Genomic DNA, 23,640 nt, shown 5'->3' on the forward strand with positions numbered 1-23,640 from the left:
TCCAACAAACATCACCTCATAACCTACTTTTAGCTGTGGGCAAAACTGTGGAGGTCGATCAATTACGTAGATTGGAAGGGTTTGTTGAAACACAAAGAAAGCACTTCTAGAAAATCAATTCAGATTTTGGAGAAGTGCTTTGTGAAGTACAACGCTACTCGGAAAGATTTGCTAAGCGGTGCTGGCACTAGAGGATGTGGCCATTAAATGCGGTGATGCGGAACACTTTTCATTTTAAAAAGGTGCGCTTCACTACTACGCCTCTAACCTTTGATAAGCGGTTATGTCGGATCCATTGCGGTTATCCAAGCACTCTATCCGCTGCTATGTGGAAAAAGCGCGCTATCTCTGCGAAATAAATGGCGCCTTTATTAAATATGCGTGTCCTATTATGGTTAACGAATCTATTACTGTCACATACGAAAACTGTCCACGATTGCTCGGCTTCCTAGGTTTAAAACAACTTTAAACTTTTTCTCCAAATTGTAGCTACTGTTTCTTTCTAATGTGTTAGTAGGCATTTGAACCTACAGTTTGCTCAAGAACTGACATACAAACCCTAATTAGGCGCACGCTCCCATGACGGCCCCCCGATGTGCGTTGAGCGCACATTTGTCGTTTGCATACCCCTACTTACCTAAGCACTCTGCGCTCGGTTTTACTAAGCAAAAGCATAAACAATCGATTAAATCCTGTGTATTGCACGTTATATTAAGATATTACCAAACTTTTGGCCATAATTTTTTTTAAGGGGCTAGGTTGACGGCTGACTGCATATGATTTGAAACCCAGTAATTAGAAACCCTACGGGTAGAGTCAGTTTATTTTTTTTAATTAATCTATTTATTAACGTTTTCTTTTTTTTTTACACAGCTAACGTTTTAAGGAACAACGAGCAAATCCATCTACCCCTTTCGGGGTTTTGAGAAGATACCGCAAAAAAAGTTATTTGGTGTTGTTCGCGATACTACGGGTAATGATAGGGGTGCTCTCTAGCTTTTGAGGTCGATGAGTTCTTTGTGAGCTTTTAAACATGTCTCTCTGCTTAATAGTAGCTAATTTTTATATAAATAGTTTTTAGTGTTCAGCACTACAAAATTTTATTATTACTAACAAGAATATTATATTTACGTATTGTAATTTTACTGTCCATTCCTCTCGTTACCATTTTCTAAAGATGGTTAAGGAATTTAGATCGAATTATTTTATGTCATGCTTCCAGAAAGATAGAGAGTAGAATATATATTATTGATACTGACGTTCGAAAGAGCGCTTTAGAACAGTTCATTCCGTTTTTCAATTTCAGTTTTTACAAAAATTTAATATTTGGAGTTAATTTATTGTGACTGTACAGCCGTTTATTTCTCTTAACGTTCCTTGCATTTCTTGGGATCTGTATGCCAATAAACTTTTTGGTAATTGAAATTTTTTTTGCTTTCAAAATTTTGGATTTGTATGTTAGTAGTATGTCCCCGAATGTTCGTGATTAATCCTAGCATGCGCTTTAATTTAAAGGTATAGATTGTTGGGAAGACTATGCAAGAAACCTTTTTTTAAGTGTTGAAGCTGGCGCGAATGCATTTTTGTGTAATAGTCGTCTCAGTGCGTGTTTGTTTGTATATCGGGCGAGCGACGCAATAAAGCTGTATATCTATAATTCTTGTTATTCTTCGCTACCTTTTATTAGGCGCTATAGTTAAACACTACACGAGAAGATAGGGAGTTCTAAACAAACATCAAATTAAAATTCTATTTTCTCATTTAATTGTGTCAAGTTTTATATTGTCGCAAACTAACCTTTTGCTGTCGATTCCCAAGAATAACCTTTATTATAATTTATGAAGGCGAGGTCAAGTACGTATGCCACCAATGACTGAAAAAAGAGAATCACGTCAGTGGGAATCGAACCCACGACCTTAGTTTTGCGCGTCCATGCTCTTAACCTCTGAGCTACAACAACAACCTCGATCCTGGTATGATTGTTTTACAGTTCTCTTACCTACAACAAGGTGATCTATGTACATGGTAACCAAGCGAGCATTCCCACGCAGAACTAATTTTTAATATTAGAGTTGGTGAGTTTTATCGCTTCGCCTAAAGGTAAGAATTTCACAGGAGGCTGATTAACGGTATTAGGCGGAGAAACTGTCTCGGTGCCGTCGGCAGCATCACAAGTTTACGTGGGCCACTAAAATAGTTTCAGTATAGCAGTAAAAGTGTCGTCAAAGCCGGGTGCCATTCGTCTCGGTAGGACTTAATGATCTGCTGCTTTACTAGTAAACAAAAAAAGTCATGAGACGCTGCAACTGTAACGCACCGGATAGGTTACATTTATGAGGATGGGTAGGTGTAAAAACAAAGATATTATTGATAATTTATGTGTATACGTATAAATTTACTTAAAAATTACAAAGAAGAGAACTACAGAACAGAAAAGTACAGAGCCAAGACAAGGAACCTCAAAACTCAGGTTACCTCTCAGTTCGAGTTGCATTTCGTACATGCAAAAGCCATCTAAAAGTTGATAAGTCACACTTGGTTAAAGGTGTGAGGTTGCGGTGAAGAGCTGAGAGAGTACACCAACTGGCTTGAATTAGTCGTCTAGTAATTTATAAGCAAGAATTCGTTCTTTTGTAGCTATAACAGCACTAGTGTAACTACTTTATTCCTTGGGATACATATAATTTCTTAACGCGATGTCCCTTTTATTGTTTCTCTTTGCACTTACTTTTACTTTTTTAAGCCAATTTAGTTTCCTTTTTCTCGCATATATATAGTACTAGTAGCCAGCACTCTTTAGTCACTACCCAGATCCTATAGGCTAGAAGTACCATACGTATTATATAGTCACCGCACTGTTTCCACCACATGTTTCGCAAAAATTTATGCTACTTTATGTGATTTTGACAATGATTTTGGAATCGAACTTGAATTGTAACTTACATCACTCATTATGTAGATTTTGCTTTCATGGCTTTCGGCTGAACCTATTAACTCGAATGTGAAGTAGTGTACTACATAACTTAGCATGTTCCCCCATTCTTCACATCATATTTCCATTCTTTCTAGGCATATTACAATGAACTGCTTTGAAAAGCGAGAAAGTACTCAGCGAATCTTTAAGTAATTAATGAATGAGTTGTTATCTCTTTATGTGTTACGTTACTTTAAAGCAAATAAAGTCAACCGTCAAGCAAGATACTTTGGTCAGTGTCCGCAAATGCAGGTTTATAACCATCATGTTTGCCTGAAATTTACAGGGAATTTAGCACCTGCTTCGAGACTTTATCAACCGACGCGTTTTTACCATTTTAAAAGCATATACCATTCTATGTAAGGCGAAACACCTACGGATTCCAAAGTAATACCTAACTCTTAACCCTTATATGTGCACAGGAAGGTACCATAGTCACAACTAAAATGTTTTGTAATCATTATATTGACCGGTTTAAGCTACATAAGCTTTCGATCAAAGTAAGACATTTTAGTCGTAGAGGGTGACATGACCCATGCAATAGTAGTCTGCTTGCAGACATTAATCCACCTTTGGATGGAACTTGCTTGATCGCCTTAGATCGAAACTGTAGGGAAGCCGCACGAAATAGCACGCTGGCTGAGCGAATTTGAATATATAGGCTTCTCTGTCACAAACACTTTTACGATGGACAGCCTAGGGACAAATTGAAGGCCTCGCGCAGCCAAAGGGTGTACGCCATTGAACGAAAGTCTCAAGATATAACTACCAGTCTAACGTAATGACTTAGTATAACGATATTTAATTCACAATTTAAAAAACAAGATACAAAAACACATTTTAAGGAAAACACAAAATAGAAAAACAAAAATAAACATAGATTACAAAAAACATCTTGTATAACACATTAAGTATAAAGTACACAACCGTAAAACCTAAAACAACAAAAAAACTAACCCTCTAATTTTTACAGGAAATTGATCCGTGATTACTCCAATCAGAAACCCGAGAAACAACCAATAAAAATACAAGCAAGGGGGATGAAATTTTATACCAAAAATTTAATTTGAACTACCTTACGAATTAGGTACAAAATAAACAGAGTAAAAGTTTATTTGGTTCAATTAAATTTATTGTACATATATGGAAGCGTATTTCGACCTTTTGGAAAGGTATAAAATACAGATCGCAACTGGTCAATACAAGCATTCCTGATTTTAATATACTTTTTATGCATTTCCTTACACAAAATTTTGTTACAAAAATGCGCCTTGCCCTGTAACTTACAAGGCCAACCTGCATCGCTGCCCAAATGGGATCTCTAAAGGTTGATTGGCCACTACCTAGCGAGGGTCGAAGCCTAAGGAGGAGTCGACACAAGTTTGTGCGCCAGTAAAGAAGACAATCTCAGTGCACGAGAGAAAGCTCGACTCGAGAGAGGAGTAAACGAGCTCCTCTCTATTATACGACCGGTTCTCGGTGCTTATTTTTTGTAGTAAACAACACTAAACCGATGAGAGACTTTTATGAAGTATGCTACTATATAGTAAATGCTAGCAAAATACCCTATTTAAAGGTGATGTATATTAGGTTACCTCCCTGAATGATAAATTATTAATTATGTTAAATGACTGTGTTAAATTAGGTTAGGTTACATTATGTTATGACCTTTCTTTTATTAAGTTCATCCTTTGTTGATTCGGTAAGACAACCTTGGTCCTTCCTTTTTGCGACTATTAGATTGCTAGCCGCGTTAGAGTGTAGATGCCTTCTCCAAACCACCCTCCTATTAGACAATCTCTTTAATCTATTAAAAATTATTTATCCTTATAATCTTGTACTGGCCAGAATCAAAATAGCTTCTTTCTGCGAAGTTCTACTATCTAAGCCACAGTACCAATTTTAACCTACACTTTTTAAATTTAGTAAAGTTAGTTTTTTTATTTATTTGTTCTCAATTTTTTTGCGTTTGTTTAAGGTAAAAGCACTAAAATAATAATCTATATTGGACTTCAAGAACTTTGCTAGTTAATCACTAGATAATTATTTGTTAATATATTGTATTGTTTAATTATGGTTAGTAAGAGAAGGGGTACTATAGATTCTAATTAAAATAGCTTAGAAACATCGATTATGACACCTTAGCTGTACGTTGTGAAATGGTTATGAAGGCTTGGCATGTTACTCTAAAAGCACTGAAACAAATACTTTTCTAAGGTGTAAAAACAGAGGCATCAAGATTAATAAAATAATGGACATAGAACCAGTTTACAGCTAGTTTCTATAGGATAAGTTAATATAACCAAATCAACCTTTGTAAGTCGCATAATTTCACTCTGGCATCTTAGCAAGTATTCCCAAGGTTCCACAGGCTCTTTCTTCAGTAGATGTAATGTATTTATATTCATTTTTACTTTACCATTTTATCAAACTCTGTCACACATTCTACTATACAGAGAAGTCAGCATTTCCAGTTAAGTAAAATTAGCTTGAAAGCACCAAAAAGTTTTTTTTTGCATTTTTCTGAGTAAAAAGCACTAGTCTAAATGCTAAGGTGTTGAATAAGAAAGTAAACTTAGAATCTCTCTCTTTCTCTTCAGAGCGACGATCAAAGCTAGGATTTACCATTTGACCAAGCTAATAACCATTCTCAGATTGTATTATTACTGCTGTTGAACCATTCACCTTGGGTTAAATTGCTTGCTTCATAGTATTATTACTGTTGACGAGTGATGTACTAGTTTTAGACCCCTTTCTACAGCATTTGATGAAGACATTAAGGAGCGTATTTGAGGCCGTATGCCATGTTTATACCTTGAGTTTTAAACCTTTTTTACTAATTTACACATTCGAGCTTCAAAGAGCCTCCGGTGTTTTCTCCTAAAGGAGCACTTTGAGTGGCTGAAGTGTAAAAACCGAAAAAAAACAGGGTGGTTTGCTTTTTAAAGGTCAATCTCCCAGTGTCGTTAACCAATTCTTCTTGGTAGTTAGCTTTAAATTTATAGTTGGACGGTATACGGCTAAATAAATTTAATTTTAAAAGATTTAATTTTTTCCCCCACCTATAGAAACTTTTAAAGACACAGCTCTTTTAACAAGCCACTGTCGTCGATCGGTGTACTAAAGTTCTATTATTTGAAGTTTACCCATTTTTTAAGACGGTACGTTTTAAAAAAAAAAAAAATGGAGACATTTAGGTAGTTAAAAATATTAAAATTTTGGAGGCGGTGAAAACATAAGTCGTACCATTGTTACAAAGATTGGTTATCTCTCTCGAGCTTAAAAGAATGAAGTAGCTTAATGCAAATCTTGTGGATATGAAACTGTGGTGACGAGAGTTTGTAAAAGAGAAAACTTTAAACAAATTTTCTTTCTAAGTCAAAGCTCCAGAAAAATTGCTAATATTATTGTATCAAAATTTTCGTCAACGGGCGTTAAATGTCGTAAAAGGACATTTTTAACGTTCTGCGACCTATTAAAGCGGACCTGATTTCTGTTAAGTAAAATAATTCTTCGCTTCACTGAAAAATTTAGATGGATAAAACAGACGTTTAGTGGTTTAAAAGGTTAACAGTTAATCGTTTTGTGAAAAGTTATATAATATAATGGAGTAGTGCCTTCAAAAGAATTGCTGAAACTTGGCAGCGCAGTGGTAGTGATAAACATGACAAATATGAATTTGGCGGAAGGTTTTAATTTATTAAGAAGCAATCCACTAATATTATAAACAAAAATTGCCATTAAACAAGTTCAGAAAAGATAAAAGTCCAAAAGTTAAGGTTGTGGATCACCTCAGGGAATTTGAAATATAAGGATATAAGTTAAGGGGCCGGTTAACCAAATGTTGTGGGTTATGGGAACGTCCCTGCTTAGTTAAAGGTATAATTCTTATGAGGGTTTAGTTTATCAGAATTAATAAGGGCTAGGTTAATTACTTAAGTATCAAAACTCCAAAAGAAGAGACTAGTCGGTGAAAATCGTACCCACAACCATGACTTTGCTCGTCAACGCCCTTTAATAACAAACGTTAATGAAAACCAATAGCAATATTTTAATTAACAGAAGACAAACAAAAACACAGTTTTCTGTGTTCACAAATAGAGAAACCTTAAAAAGAATTATTTATGTTTCCTGTAAAGAATATACTTAAGATAAACCTAACTTAAATGTTAATAAACTAATAAACTCTATTTTTATTAAAAAATAGATTGGATTGTGAATCCTATACGACCAAATCTTGCATAGTGAGTGCCAAATATTATATGTAGCACGAATTCGCTGTTCTATTTGTTAGCTTCCCACCACATCAAAAAGTGGAGGCCCACCATAAGGGGCAGGAAATCATTTATTAAGGTATCGAGTTCTGACTTTTTACAAGCATGTTCTTTTCAAACTATCCCAAAAAAAAATTAATAATATTTTTGCTTAAATATTGTCACTTAAACACGGAAATGCGGTGGTGACGCTCAACCCCACTATGTCGGATTTACATATTTAACAGGGCTTTAATAAGCTTACATCACGGGGTGCGGTATATGCTGTAGCTTCCATTCCTCTTTTACAAGCTTTCTGAGACTCAAAGCTAGGGATTTTCTCATTGATAATGTTATCGACTCTTTAAGTAATCTTTAATAAACCGCTAGTTGTCACTATGGTAGCTGGTGTCCACATGCTCTACTACTTCACCAAGTAAATCCTACATATTATAATTTGATATACCACTGCTCAGCCTGTGATATGTATACTACAACTTTACACAATGACATGACTAAAAAGTTTAACTATTAGAATTACAAAACAGAAGAGGATAAGGTGTCCTCTGGAACGGACTTGCTTAATTCCTGAAAAGCGAAGCTTTATTTCATTTTTTCCTATATTAAAATTATGATGAAAGCATTAACATCAAGTGGGTTTTAAAATAAAAGGCCACACGGCGGAAGCTGTCGAGCGCTTTAAAACTAGCTACACGACAGACGCTTTCTATTTGTTATGGAGACGATACCTTTAGCTTGTAGCAAAACTTAAATATTTTTTTTGTTTAGTTGCAGGGTAAAAAATTTGTTAATAGTGCGCTTACTATACCTTCCTGATTTATTTAAACATTTCTTCGGCTAAGTTACTAATGTCATTCATCAGAAGTCTGCGAGGGAACTAGTTTTACAGGTGTTAGTATTCAATACCTTAATAAATGAATCCCTGCTCCTTTCAGGTAGGTGGCCACTTTTTAACGTAGTGGAAAATCTAACGACGCAGGACCTGATCCAATATGGTTTTCTGCAACGCTATAACGACTTGTGTACGTTTACAATGTCTCGACAATGTATTTGAACAGGCACCCAAAGTCAGCAAGTTCAAAAAACTGGTGTTATGCTAGAAAGACACACGACCCTAAGCGTATATTGAAAAAATCCAACGCAAAGTTGCTATTTAAGAAGTAGAAGACTCCTTGCCCGGAATGTTAAAGAAAGGACACAATGCCAAAGTATACATTTAAAAGTTAAAATTACGAACCTTTTTATGAGTGTGATCAAGTCACTACCATTATATCAATTAATACATCATTTAAGCATTATAAAAAAAAAATTAGATACCGGGCCTGATTGATTTCCCACCCTCCAAAGGCACGCTAAAATTCTTTATGAGGGTGTTCTTTTTATTTAACCTTGCGCCCACTTATAAGTAACTGTTTGGTGTAAAAATAAATTTAGCAATGAGGTGTATTAAAGCAGATCTAATCCATTGCTATTAGGTGTTTATCACTATTTGTATATTTCTCTTTTGAAGTTGATTTATTTATGCATGTAAAACATATTAATAGGTGGAGATTATATTTATAAACATTTTTTTTAATACGATGGCTTTTTCAGGGTACTACACATATAAATTAGCTATTAACATCTTTTGAAAATAACTATTTGTTAATTGTAACTTAAAGAGCAGCTTTTATAATAAAAAAGTCCTAGTTCTCCAATTAATTTATTTGTCAGGAGAAAATCGCCTAAATCGTGACAAGTTAGGGTAGAATATCAATATGGTAACTTTTAATGCATCGAAAAAGTTTCTCTTCGAAGTTAAAAGTGCCATTAATTATGGCTTAACGGTTTTGTTTTAACTTGTTATTAAGTTATAATGATGAAACCAGTTCAGTTTATTTTTTTATATCCCCTCACACCAAACTAACTTCAACGTTATAAAGTAAATAACTTTATCCAAGCGAAGCGGCTGTTCGTTCGCCTACCTTGGGGCCCAAAACCAAAAGAGCGATTCTTGAGAGAGCTTATAAGAAATATAATTTTTTTAAATGCGCTTGGAAATATTTGATACCAGTGCTGTATAATTTTTTTTTTTGATTTCGTTACCCCTTGAAAAAGGAGGTTATTAGTATTAGGTGATTGGCAAATCTTTAGAATTGATATAATAGTTAAAGCAAAGAACATAATCATTAACATTATTGTAATTCAAAAGTAAAAAGTTGCTTCTTGTAGAAAACCATATAGAGAACACTAAACCACCCATTAACAAGGTTTAAGTTAGCTCAATTTTGTAATAATAACTTAGAGTATAAATATTGTAAATAAAATTAGTTATTAAATAACCACCCCTTCGTGAAGGAAATAAAACGGCCGAAAATGATGGGGATAAAGCTACTCTTTTCGCCAGTTTGCTATTCAAATCGTGCCAGCTGCTCACTTGACTGCTACTGATGATGCGTTCCCCCAGCTGGGCGTACCCCTCCTGGTTTACAACGAATCACATAATCTACTTAATGTTGACGAGGTGCAAGCAATTGTCGAAGCGCTACCTAAAAGAAAAGAAAGTGCTTGGCCCCGAAGGCATCACTAATGAGATGCAGAAGAAAATGCCATTTATAGGGATGCACTATCTTTTACTCTCTTATAAAATCTTCGATGGAAGACAGCGATCGATGTGCTGCCACCAAAAACACAAACCAGAACGGACATCTAGCGAGTACCGACCGACAGCCTAGTATTGACGGCAGGCAAAGTGGGAGAGGTCGTTTTACTGCGACGTCTTAAAGAAGTCGGAAAGTTTTACCGGCGTTTCAGTTTGGATTTCGGCAAGGGCACTCAAACGACCCAGCAGCTTTCACCGCTTAACTTAATGTACCACTCGGACTTTTAACCATAAGAAGGTAACAGGCGCTGTCTGTCTTGACGTTAAAAATCATTTGATCAAGTTTGCCATGAAGGTCTGCTGCACAAACTGAGCTCGTTATCCGTCCCTCATGGTTTTATAACGCGCTGAGATCATACAGGAATGACCGCGTCTTCAGCGTGCGGGTGGGAGATACCCGGCCGCCGCTTCGATCTCTGACAGCGGGGGTCCCTTAGAGATTACTTCTCTAACTCCTTTTATTTGCAATTTACATGTGCGACGTGCCCTTGCCGTCCGACCCAGACACACGAATTGCCCCCTACGCTGATGATACGGCCGTATATCCCTCTTCGAAATCTCCCGCCTTGCTATGCATGCATTTACAGCGCTATCTTGACGCCCTTGCCGTCCGGTGCCGTGATTGGAAGGTCGATGAAGAGCAAAGCTATATTAATTTAAAAAAACGCGTTCTTTTCTTGGTGCCCAAATTTTTAAGGCGTGAAGGTTCCATGGTGTTGTCAAGCGAAATACTTGGGATCCTCATCGACAACAGATTTTCCTGGAGACCTCACGTGGGCTCTATAGTGGCGGAGGTCAAGGCAGTAACCAAGGCGCTTTATCTCCACTTGGTGGAGAGAGTTGGCTTTCTCTGCGAAACAAACGATAATTGTATTTGTCTTAAATTCAGTTAATAATGACATAGGCGTCTCGGTTGCTTGGACCTACGACTACACTGCGATAACGTCGGCACTTCAAGTGCGACAGAACAAATTGCTGCGGATTCTGATAAAGGTGCGTGGTTTATGCGAAATAATGCTCTCCACCGGGACCTTCGGCTGGCCTCTTTAAACATTGTCTTCCAACGCCATGCAGTGGTCCTTTAAGACAGACTCACCAGGCACACTAAAATCGCCTCTGGTGAGCAAACTTATTCACAGCCAATGGGACGGGGCACGTTATCGACGCCCACGTGATGCGTGTAAGCGCTAGTTTTATTTTTTTTTACGTTAATATGTAAAAAAATAATGACATCCTGAATGCTATTTGTGATATAGCTGCGATCATTCCTGTTGAGAGCTCGAGTATTCGAAGTTTTTAACTCGATCGAGCACTAGGAACTGTCATTAATAAATAAATAAATAAATTTACTAAACAAAATATAAAAAATGCTTAATATTGGGAAACTTATTCCGTTATGGCTTTGTTCTTATTTTATAAGGGGGTCCGTTCAACACATAGTATCCCAGTTAGATGAAATAGATCAGGAAACCGAGGCATTTGCACTTTGCTTTTTAAATAATTTTAACTAGTATAATTTTTAATATATTTAGATTATTTTAAAACTGTATATATATTCATTTCAACCTTAATAAACAAGATATTTGTTCTGTCTTTGGTAGCGTTTGTTCAGTCTGTAAAGGCTGACTCAATTCTCTAGAGGACAATATTTTTATTATTTGGTCTATAGGGTTGAATTTAGTATTGTAACTTACGGTCTAAAGGACAGTTTATAAAAGAGAGCTTAATGCCTAGAGGGCGTGTGCATTCATTAAACTTGATAGCTATAAACACTGTTAACTTTCGAAGCTTCTAGTTAGTGTGATAACCGTTATGATATTTAGAAGGTATTGTTAATATTTTTAAGGCAATAATATAAGTGTCTGTATATCGAAATATTTATTAAAATTGAGTTATTAAAAAAAATTTTGAATTTTTAATTTAAAAGGACAAAAAGTTCTAATGTTCTGTAAAAATTTATTAAAGAAAAGGCAAGCTACACTAAAATATGATTAAATATAAGAACGCTAAACTTTTATTAAACGTTTTTAGGATTATCGTAAATGGGTTAAATATTAGTGTTTAATAGTTCACCTGGTGGTAAACTAATTTGTTGACCCTCAAGGAGTGTTGATCCCATGAGTTTGTCAGCTTCCTGTTGTGACATCTTTTTTGTCCAAGTGACTTGGGTATAAATAATATTTTCTCTTATATTCTGCAATAATAAGAGTAAGCCAGACAAAATATCTTTTGATTTAATAATTAATAAAGACTTTAAAGATAGTTTATATTTTGGAAGTTTTTGGTCTCTATGAAAATCTTTATTTAATTTTCTAATAGTTTACGGACTTAAGTTGATAAGATCTTATGAAACTAATATATGAATGCATAACCAGTGCCAGAAAAACCAATTCACGTATAACAACTTAAATTTGACGTCTACTGAATGTTTATTATCAGGTTTGAACCAGTTCCTTGGAGCCTTGTTAAAATACACCTAAATTACATTTGTGACTTTTACTGTTTATTTTACAGTATAGTCCTAAGTGTATTTCTTTCTAGGGGTAGTAGCTGGGGTGGCGGCTAGAACAGTTACTGCTCCCTTAGAGCTAATAAAAACACTTTTTCAGCTTCAAGAGACGCCCATTTCAAGCACCAACGAAAAAGGATTTCATGGTACAGTTTTTTAAGCTACAATAAATACTTCAAATAATTAAAAGAGTTAACTAATAAACTAATTCACGAAAAATTTATTAAAAGATCAACTTTTTTGAAGCAAACTAAACTATTTTATAGGCTTTCTATTAATAAAGTTACAACTTAGGAGTTATTGATGCTCTTATTAAATTGAGCAGACAAGAAGGGTTTTTGTCTTTATGGAAAGGCAATGGCGTGGGTTGCTTGCGCCTGGTTCGTATAATTTTTTTTATTACTTAAAGCATTGCATTACGTTGCGTATATTTATAAACGGGTTTTATTAATTGTCATGTTCCAGGTTCGAATGCCCCCATTAAAATATGATTTTTTCTTATTCAACTTTTCCGGTAAAGCTGTAATAAATTTTTTTAGGGTCCTTATTCTGGCCTTAAGTTTTTGCTGTATGACAAACTGAAATTACAAGTTTACCAGAACGAGCTAAATGCCTCGAAAAGGTTATTCTTAGGAAGTTTGGCAGGCATTATTGCAACTGTGGTCACTTACCCTCGTATGTTTTTTTTATAAACAGTAACAACTAACCTATTATCACATCAATCCTTTAAAAATTCTTCTTTATTTTTCTTTTAAAATATCGTAATAATAAAGTTGATATCGTAAAGACAAGAATGACCGTTCAAAAAAGAGGCGAAGTTTACAAAGGAACCTCTGATGCTCTCTTAAAGATGCTTAGAAAAGAAGGTACCTCATCCCCTTCTGCCCCTCGTTTATTTTGTACTTATATTAGTGCGCTTGTTAAGTGATATAAAAGCTTTATTATTATCCTCTTTTTTTTCAGGTACGCATTCCCTCTTCAAAGGGCTGACTCCCACTCTAATAGGCGTCATCCCCTTTGAAGGAGTCCAGTTTGCCGTTTATGAGACCCTTAAAGGTTCTATCCAGCACCATCGTTGCATTCCTTGTTATATCTGTTGCCACACGCCTAGAATATACAGTAGACAGCAGGTGGCCCTCTTGGAGATGGCCGGAAAGCAAATTGGACTCAGACGCCGTAAACTTCTTTTTAGTGTTTTTGTTCTATGCTCCTTTGTACATGTGCGGTGCAATCAAGTGCCATTAAACAAGACGTTTCGCTGCCCGGAGTAGGCGCAATTATTTCCCTAAAGTGTTAAATATTTTGTTTTATTGTTGCTGAAGCATAAGTTGTAAAAGTCTTCAGTAAGTTATTATTTTATAGATGGACATTTTGGTGATTGGTTCACTCGCCGGTGCTGCAGGTCAGACGGTTTCATATCCGTTTGATTTAGTCCGGAAACGCATGCAGGTTTTCAAATCCCAGGGATTTTCCGTTTCACGAAAGTGACAGTATCGTTAAACCACGAGGTCAAAGGCATGATTCGGTCGAGATACACCGGAACAGTACACTGCTTCTGCTGTGTGTACAGAGAGGAAGGGGTTGGCGGACTATTTAAAGGGTCTTTCCCAAACTTGCTGAGAATAGTGAGTAGGAAACCTCCCCCCCCCCTTTTTTTTTTATTACTTTTTATGCAGGGCCCCTACGCCGCTGTCGTGTTTTTTACCTATGAGTCGGCTAAGTCCTTTTTTTTGTTAAACCGTCGAAACAGCGAGGAGTAAAGCAACTTTACAAGGTGTCACGAAGAGGGGCACAACGGCATAAAAGAAAGGAAGGGAAGGCCCTGGAATGTTGTGTCCTAGCAAACTACTAGCTTGGGCGTTTTTATAGCTAAACATTTAAACTGCTTTATTTTAATTATTTACTGTAATAAAGGGGCTGTAAAATTGCTTGATTTGCATGAGATTATTGTTTTTCTATTTTAGTATATTATTTCCGTCGGCAGACAGAATTTTCCTTGAAACTAGTAAACCCAAATACAGCGCCAGCCTTTCAGGCTCGAAGGCCGGGAAAGCAGCTCTTACTTCGTCGACACTCTGTTATTAAGTGTACCATAAGAAAAAGCGACTAAGTGAGAGGAAATGGCGCTGCACCAATGGGGTTCTGGTTTGCTTGAAGAACATAAACAAGTCGGTTAGGTGCCTTGCGCCAACTCCCGTCTTCCATATAAAAAGCAATAGAAATGTCAATTAAAAGCTTATTTCTAAAAGTTAAATTACTAAAGGCGCCAAAAAACAGTTTTGCAAACTGTTAGGCTTAATTAATATTATTAAAGTGCCGAACATATTAGTAAATCTTGAATAAAAGAAAAAAGCTATAAATATATGTTAAATAAGTGCTATTAAAATAACTTTAGAGTTGTTCGCTGTTAACTGGAAAGTGTTAAAGTTTATCTTAAAAATATATAATAAATTTTGCACTGGAAACGGGGCACCATAGCAACAGTTAAAGACGACCTGAAAACTGGTAGGAAACTTAGACAGATCGAGTGGGCAGCATTTAAAGTTCTGATTTAACAAAATTTCACTAGACATAATGTACCCTATAGGTTAATGTAGAAGTAAAAAGTAGAAAAAGGAAGCGTTAAAAAATTATATTGGTCTTCATATATTGTTGACTGGATCAGGTGTTTTTATGTTCAAAGTTGACTCAAAAAAATTTCTATAAGTTGTAGGTGTAAGATGTATGTCTGTCCAATAACCTTTTTTGAGAGTAGAGTCCAGCGCAGACAGTACGGGAGTATCGGTTTTGATAAAAGAAGCTGGATATAAATAATAAACAAGGACTGACATAGGATAGAGGATTACTAATCAAGGCTATTAATATTCTATTACAGAAACAAATCTGAAATCTAAATAAACTACAAACAATAATTTAGACTAAAAGGGGAAGAGTCAAGTCATACTACCAAAGATGTTTTACATTTCTTAAAAAAAAACACTTTCTTGAGTGCAGGGCTCTTTGAATGGGCATTTGGAAAGAGAACGTGATTGCAATGCTTCTATACAACTATTAGAAGTAGAAGGGGCAATTGGAGTCGAGGTTCGGGGGGGAGAATAGCTGTGCTACTTTAAAAAGAAGATGCAAATCATTTTAAAGCATTATAAAGTGTGGAGCAAACCATTTCACTAAAGGCGATAGAAGAAGTGTTAACAACTATATTTTCTGCTGAAGCCTTCCACTCCCCACTTAAGGAGAGATTTTTCATATGTTGCAGAGGATCTTTTCTTTTGATTTGGAAAAGTGTAAAAAAGTTCTCCCAAACCTAAGTTGATAAAAAATATGAATGATAAAAATAGAAAAAAAGGGAAAATGGATGGCTGACTTTACAACAATATATTTTTATGAAACCTGCAAAATCTGGTAAAAATATTGAGCGTTTTGAACTAATTTTTTTGATTGTTGTAACATATTATAAGATATTTCTTTTATAAAAACAAAATCAGAGTCTATTTCCTGTAAAATTTTAGTAATTTGTTGTTCCAGGAATTCTAATTTGTCAATTTCAAAGGGCATTCCCAACTAAAAATGAGCTGCGTAGAAGATAATAAATGTTCAGTGCTCGTTATAAAGGATTGAAGTATACCTACCCATACCGGAAGGTATGCAAGGGTTATCTAAAGTTTGACCTGATAGATTTACCACCACGCCATATCTTGGACGTCCTCCTAATTTATTTATTAATAGCATTCTGCCTACTACAGGCGGGTTTTACTAAATTACTCCTCCTAATTTCCACCATTTGGGGAAGTAGACAGTGGAAAGTATTAAATTAATATTGAAATCAGTGTGGAGTTGTGTTTTTGAACGATAAATTAGAAAATACCGTCGGGACCCAGGACTTTCTTTGAATTAAGTGATAGAACAATATTTTCAAAGGCGCACGAGTAGTTGGCTTAATCTAATTACATATGTTAGTTAGGTCTTAAAGCAGTTAGGGTGAACACATGCTTGAAGTGATGTTCATTTAGGTCGGGCTCTAACATAATGAATGAGCTTCCACGGGAAGTCATTTATTAAGTCATAACATGGCCCTTAGAAGCGCAAACCTCGTTACTATTAGAATTTATGAGGGTGAGATAGATCACGCCACCATCCAAGACCGAAAAAGAGAGCCGCGTCATTGGGAATCGAACCAAAGTTTTTGAGTATGCGCGTTAATGCTCTTAATTGCTGAACTACGATGTCGACTCTCAATCTCGGAATAATGAATGGTTTTACGTATTTAACCTGTTAGTTACTACAAAAAATTATGAATACCTACCTGGTTACCCGCTCCTTCTAGTATTTCATCAAATTTGACTTTCCTATTGTTCTAAGATTGCTTTACTCGACTAGTTTTTTAAGAACTTCATTAGAAACTTGGTAGTGTTAAGGGTCGACGTCTCGTAGTAAAGGCTTTTCTACCCTCTTTCTTATAAAGACTTGCCACGTTAAAAAATTTTCACTCCTGCTAATCTCGAAAGAAAGTTACATACTGTGAGTTATAACCAAGTTAATATTTGATTTGATATAATATTGTAGTTTAACGGAATTCTAGCAACTATTACTTTGCAAATGGGCCTACGTGTTTTAATAAAATATTCAATCGACCTGTTGTCCTAAAAATTTTCTCCGTTTAATACGAAGGTTATTTGGGCTTCTCGCACAATACCAAACTTTATTATCAAATTCGAAATATTCTTATTTGGTGCAAAAGTACAAATAAAACTTGTAATCTTTATGTTTACATTCCACTAAATAAATTTGCAATTATCTAGGCTAATGACTCGACGAGTAAAACAGCGGTAAGTTTCCGAACCAAATACTAAGCAACTGAAGGCCTGAATTTAATAAAAGCGAAAATATCGCATTAACAAAGTTAAAGCTATCATGTAACTATAACTCGTATAGATATAATTTGCTTCTTAATATATATGTATTTTGCTCAGGTTATTTGTTTCTTGTGTCATTAGGGTTTAATTAGAGTTGCTTTATCTTAACAACAAAACTTGTTGTGAACAAGGCTTCTCTCACCTCATAAATATAGTTTATAAAACTTGATCTGACCTAACCGGAATTTAACATAAACATAATAATATGCATAGTAAGTTACGTAATATAATAAGTTAATAATATACTCGTTTTGAATAGAGTGTAAATTCTATGTGTAAATTAAATTAGTCTGAAGCTATATAAATAGTATAAATTTCTTATTATTTACTGCATATCCTAACATTAAAATTAACTGTCACCCAATTCTGTTTAGAATTCAAACATTTTTACAAAGTAAATTAGAAGGTCGGTGATAGATTTAAAAGTTAGTTCATGGCAGCAGTCTATTTTCTCTTACTTTTCGCTGTGTTATGCCAGATTGATCCGTTTAATCTTTTAACTCTTTAACGGGCGAACTCTGGGGCTTAAAATAAAATTTTTTTTTTCTGCGAAATCACTTCCAAAGTTGAAACTATAAATTAAGGTCCAGTATTTGTTTTCGAAATTTGATTCTATACATCCCAACTAATATTTCAAAAAAAAAACAGTAAAACAAATGTTTACTTACCTATCTATCCAAAAACAAACTTCTTACAGCCAGAATGAACACTTTTCTTATCCATAAAAATATCGCGCCACGCATGCTCAACTTAACTTTCACTGGCATCTAATTTACCACTCTTTATGGTTTGCTGTCTAATCCGTTAGAGCACGATACTCAAACTTACTAGAGATTGTTTCAGACACCAGGTATGTCATTTAGGTTCAATTTCATAGACCTACTCTTGTAACTGAACCAGACGACAAGTGGTATACATATTAACTAGTAACCTACGAAGAGTTAATATAATAATTCGGAGTTCAATAACGGTGGCTTTCAAGCGTCTGTCTTGACCTTATTTGGTTACTACTAAATTTGAATAAATGTTAAAATACTAATACTGTATTCGTAATCAAAAGAAGTTAATTTTTTAATCATTTTATAAGGTAAGAAGGTATATTAGAAATTGGTGGAGTAATAAATGATTTCCTGCCCCCTAAGTTGAGAGTCCACTTTTTGTAAGGTGGAATTTATATCACATAAGAAGGTGGATATAACACGAAATTTTCGTAATATTTAAAGGCTCTTGGTTTGGATACAACTAGCACAATGAGAACAAAAGTAACCTTTTCAATATTTGATTTACAATAAGAACTTTTAATTATTAACTAGTCTTTGCTACGCTCAAAGTTACAAAAAAAACCATTTTACCTAGTAAAAATGTTACTTAAAAAAAATATGCAGATGATTTATTTTTGAATCGGAGGTATAAAAATATACTAAAATTTTAGCATAGGAGTAAATTATACTTTTGTTAAGGAGATACTTTATAAACCTATAAAAATGCTATTTAATTATAATAAAATCGTTGAAAGCTATAATTAATTTCCTTATGTTAAGGCTTTCTAGAAATACTTTGAAGTGTTAAAAAGCTCTCTATCTTCTCGCAAGTTCATATTAACGCTACGGCGCAAGTAAATTAAAACTAAAGCTAACAACAAGTTCGGTATATTAATTCTTATCGCATTTCCAACCAGATATAAAATTAAAGGAAGGCAGTTACAGCTAATTGCACTACGTGTAAAATCCTACGCAAGCACACGCTTAAGTTTCTAGTGGGGTTATGCAGTGTTATTAAGATTTTATTCGATCATGTGTTACGAAAAACCTAAATAATCAGGAATCTTTCGTAGACAGACTCATTTTTAATTTTTCTAATTAGCTATTGTGGTAGCAACGCTTTGTAACCAAATTTTTCCCTGTTTTTAGTAAAGTTCACGTTTGTTCTCTTTATAGTTTAAGCGTCCTTCTTGCTTCAAGGCTCTGTTCTGTTTGTTTTTCCTTAGTTATTTAATGAATAATAAAACCATATATTCTATTATAATTTTATATCCTTCTATTAATACTTTTCTAGCAACTCCTTATCATCTTTGTATAAGTAACGGTAGCCTTTTGACGTATTACATTTCTAGGTTTAAAATTTTATTTGTTTTGTAATTTTTTTTACTTGCGTTGCTTTCACGAGCTGAAGGTCTTCGAAAAGCGTATACTAAAGGCGGTAAAGTAATATAGGAAAGTCGAAGTACTAGAAAGCACTGTAAATTTATTTTTTAGACTCTCCAAGCGCACCAAACTCAACTGCGGAGGGTGCGCGAGCCAAACTTATATAATCACAAGTGCACTGCCTTTAAATGTTACCCCTTATTATGAACACCCCACCCACTTCTTTCAACTAAATCAAAGATTGTAGTTGAAGTGACTTTATTGTATACTCAACTTGTACAACATCTGATCTCGATAGAAGGGGGCCGTTAAGAATTTACAAGAGGCCGATATAATAGATTTCTTTGGCTTAAAAGTTTTCGAGTGGTCCTCTAAGAACAACCAGTATTCCCACAATTCATTATCATTGGGCAGCTCAGAAGGATTTAATCCCAAGAAACTTCTCCAGCGAATCCGCCCATCCAGTGGCAAATATTCTGCCCAGCCATAAACGCCCATGCTTTTATTAAACGTTTGAAACAATTTCTTCTTTTCACAAACGGTAGTAATAGGGCTATGAAATAACTCACTAACGTAGATTTTATTATTTAATTTTCCCTAAGTTCATAAGGTTAGCGCTTGACTTATTACCCTTAATCCTCTTTTTTTCATCTCGATGTCGCCTAAACGTCTTTCCGTTAAAATTAAACTCAAACCCACCGGTATCTGAAATTTTTGCTACAACAGCTGGCCCCAACCAGTTCTCGTCCTTGACCTTAAAGTTATTTTTAAAATAAATTATGTCACCTACGGGAACTAACTTCACGTATTTGTCATAATTTTCTTTTATTTCTTTACATAGATGGCCTGGCTTCTTTCAAGTTGGCGTACTTTACCCTTTACTTCAGTACTTTTGAAGTTTATCGGAAACCACATTTTCCATGATGCTATTTTCCATCATCTTTCCCTCTTCAATAAAACTAAAGTAATCCACTGGAGTTTTTATAAGCATGAATATAGGAGGCTCACCAGGGGCAGCCTTTTGCGACAATAAATTTATTCATCGAGTATTTCATCCATTCAAAGTTTTCTTCGGAGCATCTTTGTCTTAGGGCCTTTTTTAAAGTTTGTATAGCACGTTCCGCTAGCCCATTACTTTGATGGCGGTCTACAGTTTTACTACATGGCGCTTGATACTTTTGCATAAAATTCTTCACATCAGTACCTAACAAAGACCAATCATTTATCAGCTATAACTTCGCGGATTTCTGCATATCACAAATAGTTTCCAGTAAATCTATTACCTCTCCTACTTTTACCAACTTCTTAACAGAACATTACGAGGATATCTGTAAGCCAGGAGTAGTGCACTGTTTTAACCAGAGTTTGTCTTTGGTAGCTTGATTATACCCATAGACAAACTGTATAATGGTAGCTTATGGCCTTTCAATAATAAGCGTGGGTTAGACTTATTAGAATATTTCTGGCAAATAATACAATCGCTGACAGCTTCGTCTATGTTAACATTTACACCTTTATGAGCTTTCAACATACCTTTAAGTTTCTTTCTTCCCGTGTGAAATGTATTTATGTGAATTTTGCGAATGTAATCCATGCTTATATTTTCGGACGTGGTAAAGACCACAACATTTTCCGTTACCTTAGGCGCATTAGACCTTCCGTCAGTTAATACTAATCTAGACAACACAGATGCTAATTCATTTTCCAGGAAGATAGCGCAGAGTCCAGGTAAAAAAAATTCATAGTCTGCTTTCATCTATTTATACGTGTTTGCCTTTCACCCAATCATTTTCAGTCATTTTTAAAAAAATTCCAGTAAATCTCTATGGTCTGATTCAATTACTAGTGTGTATCCACTCATTTTAATTAAGTTCATTAATTTATTAGTGCACCAGAGTACTACTGACGCTTCCAGATCGGTGGTGCTGTAATTCTTCCGCGCTTTATTGTATTTCGAACTAACGAAGCAACATAATGCGTCCTTCCGCCATAACGTTGCAGCAGGACGCCCCCAACCCCGACATTGCTTGCATCAGTCCGCAAAATTAACTCATGATCCACTTTAACTTGCTCCATGCAAACTCTACCACGCCAATTTTACTCTCCACTACTTTTACTACCTTCATCCATGTCAATAGCTGTTCACCACCTCAAAGAAAATTCAAGTTCTTTTTAATAATCTGATGAGGGGCCCTAAAATGATGGCATTATTTGGAATATACCTACTCCAAAAGTTTAACATTTGCAAAAGGCTACTCAATTCTTTCTTATTCTCCGGAAGTTACACGTCTTTGAATGCTTGGACTCGCTCTGTGCTCAGTCCTGAACTTTTATCGCTGAGTTCTCTCCTTAACGACTTCACTGACGACTTCACGAATTTACATTTAATAACCTTAGCCTAGCATTATATCTCTCATATAGCACCAGTCGACATAGAGAGTCGTAGTGATACAATTTATTTTCATTAGATATTAGGCAGTCATCTACAAAAGAAATATATATCAGACAGTCCAGAAGTAATGATATCATTCACTCTTGGTATTTGAACAAAGCGTTAATATCATCCTAAGTGTAAGACAGTTCATTGCACTCTACAACTACCTGGCGTTGTGAGGGCGAAAAACTTTCTGCTCTCTTCAGCCAATGCTCTTTAGTAAAATCCCTTAGCGTTATCGAGAGTGGTGAAGTATTTACTATTCCTAGTCTTCACATTTACTAACTGCTTAACAACACACTGCTTGTTTAAGTCCCTCAAGTCGTCACACATTCCCATGTAGCTATCGGGCTCTCTCCGTAAATCTTTTCCTCAGAAGCGTATTCTAACCCAAGCTTGGTTACTGCGACTTGACCATGGTTCCAGTTGTAGTTGTTGGTTGGTTCTAAAAGTCCGCTTCAATAACTTCTCGCATTCTCGTTCAATCACCAGGCGCTTCAACTTATCTTTAAGTGTGTACGTGCTCCAAACAGGGGTAAATCCTTCTCTTAACATTACTTTCAGTGGCTTTAGTTTCATTATTCGGATCCATTTCACCGCGTTATGTGCCGGTTTAAGTTCCTGTCCACATCAACCTCCCTACATATAAAGCCATTCATTTGGTTTTCAATATCATTAGCTTTCAGTACGCACTCTGTTCTTTCCTCATCGTCATATTCCTTTATGTATATTTCATCTCTTTCCCCGTAAATTTGAGTTCCATCTTTGCTCCATCGGTTTCTGAGGAACTTCTGGCCCTCTTAGATACCTTTCTTTCGCAACCTCATTCATGATCAAGCATACCTACTTTACAGTCGTCCTCTTTACCGACACTTTTAACTGCCAGTAAAACCAACTTACAGTTGAGTGTCCCGTAGTAACCTCTTCCTTGGACGTCCATTCCGTTTTTAATTCGTGTTTTACGACGTTTACTCGTACTTTAGCCCGCCTACCTTTTATACAAACCGTTAACGTGCGCACTACCAATTAGTTTGATAGCCATAGCCACCGAAACCTTATACAATTCCTTTTCAGGAATAACGTTTAAAGCATACTTTCCGAACTTTTATAACTAATGCAACTCTCAACATATAAATGAATCGAGCTCAAAGATATAAGCTCTCCTCTTTAATCCCCCAGACACTAAAATTTCACTATTACCGTCTGTTTTAAATCTTGTTAGTTATGCTCAACACATCACCTATACTATTCCGAACACAAAATGATTACTAAGACAAAATCTTCTACTATCACGATTACTTCTGATTTTATCATCTAACCTATTCTCGAACATATTTATTCTATTTTATTCTTTATCTCTTTTATTCCTTTTTACTTTTAAATCTGTTACAGGCCATTTGGTCAAGTGTTCATAATAAGAGGGTAATGTTAAAAAGTAGTACATATGTGATTATATAAGTTTGGCTCGCACTTCGACTTTATTATATCACTTTATTATCTGTAATATACTTTATATTATCTATATTATATTACTTTACTTTACTGTCTATATCATACAATTTTTCGAAGACTACAGCCCGTGAAATCAACAATTAGACCTAAACTTTTCAACAAGCGTTCCACACATGAATATGGAGGGTCAGTCACATCTTTTTAAAAATTACATAGATGGTAAAGTTACCAAGTCGAGGGGAGTAGTGTTGTCTTGTAGAACTTAGCGGTCTAATAAATATGATTGATAAGAAAAATTA

At 35.3% G+C, this 23,640-nt stretch overlaps 2 protein-coding genes across 2 annotated transcripts; one reads left to right on the plus strand and one right to left on the minus strand.

The window, feature by feature from the left end:
* The first annotated feature begins 12,027 nt into the window (after window positions 1–12,027).
* LOC135145439 (uncharacterized) lies at window positions 12,028–14,308 on the plus strand. The gene is made up of 11 exons (XM_064077551.1): window positions 12,028–12,057; window positions 12,209–12,328; window positions 12,431–12,544; window positions 12,693–12,778; window positions 12,938–13,073; window positions 13,172–13,264; window positions 13,362–13,454; window positions 13,510–13,574; window positions 13,761–13,847; window positions 13,907–14,023; window positions 14,075–14,308. The coding sequence occupies exons 2-11, from the start codon at window positions 12,253–12,255 to the stop codon at window positions 14,156–14,158; spliced, it is 951 nt and encodes a 316-aa protein (XP_063933621.1). The 5' UTR covers window positions 12,028–12,057; window positions 12,209–12,252; the 3' UTR covers window positions 14,159–14,308.
* LOC135145440 (uncharacterized) lies at window positions 14,269–15,911 on the minus strand. Its single transcript, XM_064077552.1, has 7 exons — window positions 15,789–15,911; window positions 15,559–15,702; window positions 15,379–15,502; window positions 15,139–15,198; window positions 14,894–14,979; window positions 14,531–14,596; window positions 14,269–14,473 (listed from the first exon to the last, which is right to left on the minus strand). The coding sequence occupies exons 1-7, from the start codon at window positions 15,846–15,848 to the stop codon at window positions 14,354–14,356; spliced, it is 660 nt and encodes a 219-aa protein (XP_063933622.1). The 5' UTR covers window positions 15,849–15,911; the 3' UTR covers window positions 14,269–14,353.
* Window positions 15,912–23,640: the final 7,729 nt, after the last annotated feature.

The sequence above is a fragment of the Zophobas morio genome, unplaced genomic scaffold, assembly GCF_036711695.1.
Source record: "Zophobas morio isolate AGI-343-1 ecotype UQ-CSIRO unplaced genomic scaffold, CSIRO_AGI_Zmor_V1 ptg000148l, whole genome shotgun sequence".
In the NCBI taxonomy this organism is placed as follows: domain Eukaryota; kingdom Metazoa; phylum Arthropoda; class Insecta; order Coleoptera; family Tenebrionidae; genus Zophobas; species Zophobas morio.

What these genes read in the sequence shown, in the direction of transcription:
- LOC135145439 (XM_064077551.1), top strand. Translation starts at nt 12,253, where the DNA reads ATGCATAACCAGTGCCAGAAAAACCAATTCACGTATAACAACTTAAAT. An exon ending in AACTGTGGTCACTTACCCTC is followed by an intron (nt 13,074 to 13,171) that starts GTATGTTTTTTT and finishes GTAATAATAAAG; the next exon opens with TTGATATCGTAAAGACAAGA. An exon ending in AAAGATGCTTAGAAAAGAAG is followed by an intron (nt 13,265 to 13,361) that starts GTACCTCATCCC and finishes CTTTTTTTTCAG; the next exon opens with GTACGCATTCCCTCTTCAAA.
- LOC135145440 (XM_064077552.1), bottom strand. Translation starts at nt 15,848, where the DNA reads ATGTTACAACAATCAAAAAAATTAGTTCAAAACGCTCAATATTTTTAC. An exon ending in ATTTTTACCAGATTTTGCAG is followed by an intron (nt 15,703 to 15,788) that starts GTTTCATAAAAA and finishes TTATCAACTTAG; the next exon opens with GTTTGGGAGAACTTTTTTAC. An exon ending in AGCAAACCAGAACCCCATTG is followed by an intron (nt 14,474 to 14,530) that starts GTGCAGCGCCAT and finishes ACTTAATAACAG; the next exon opens with AGTGTCGACGAAGTAAGAGC.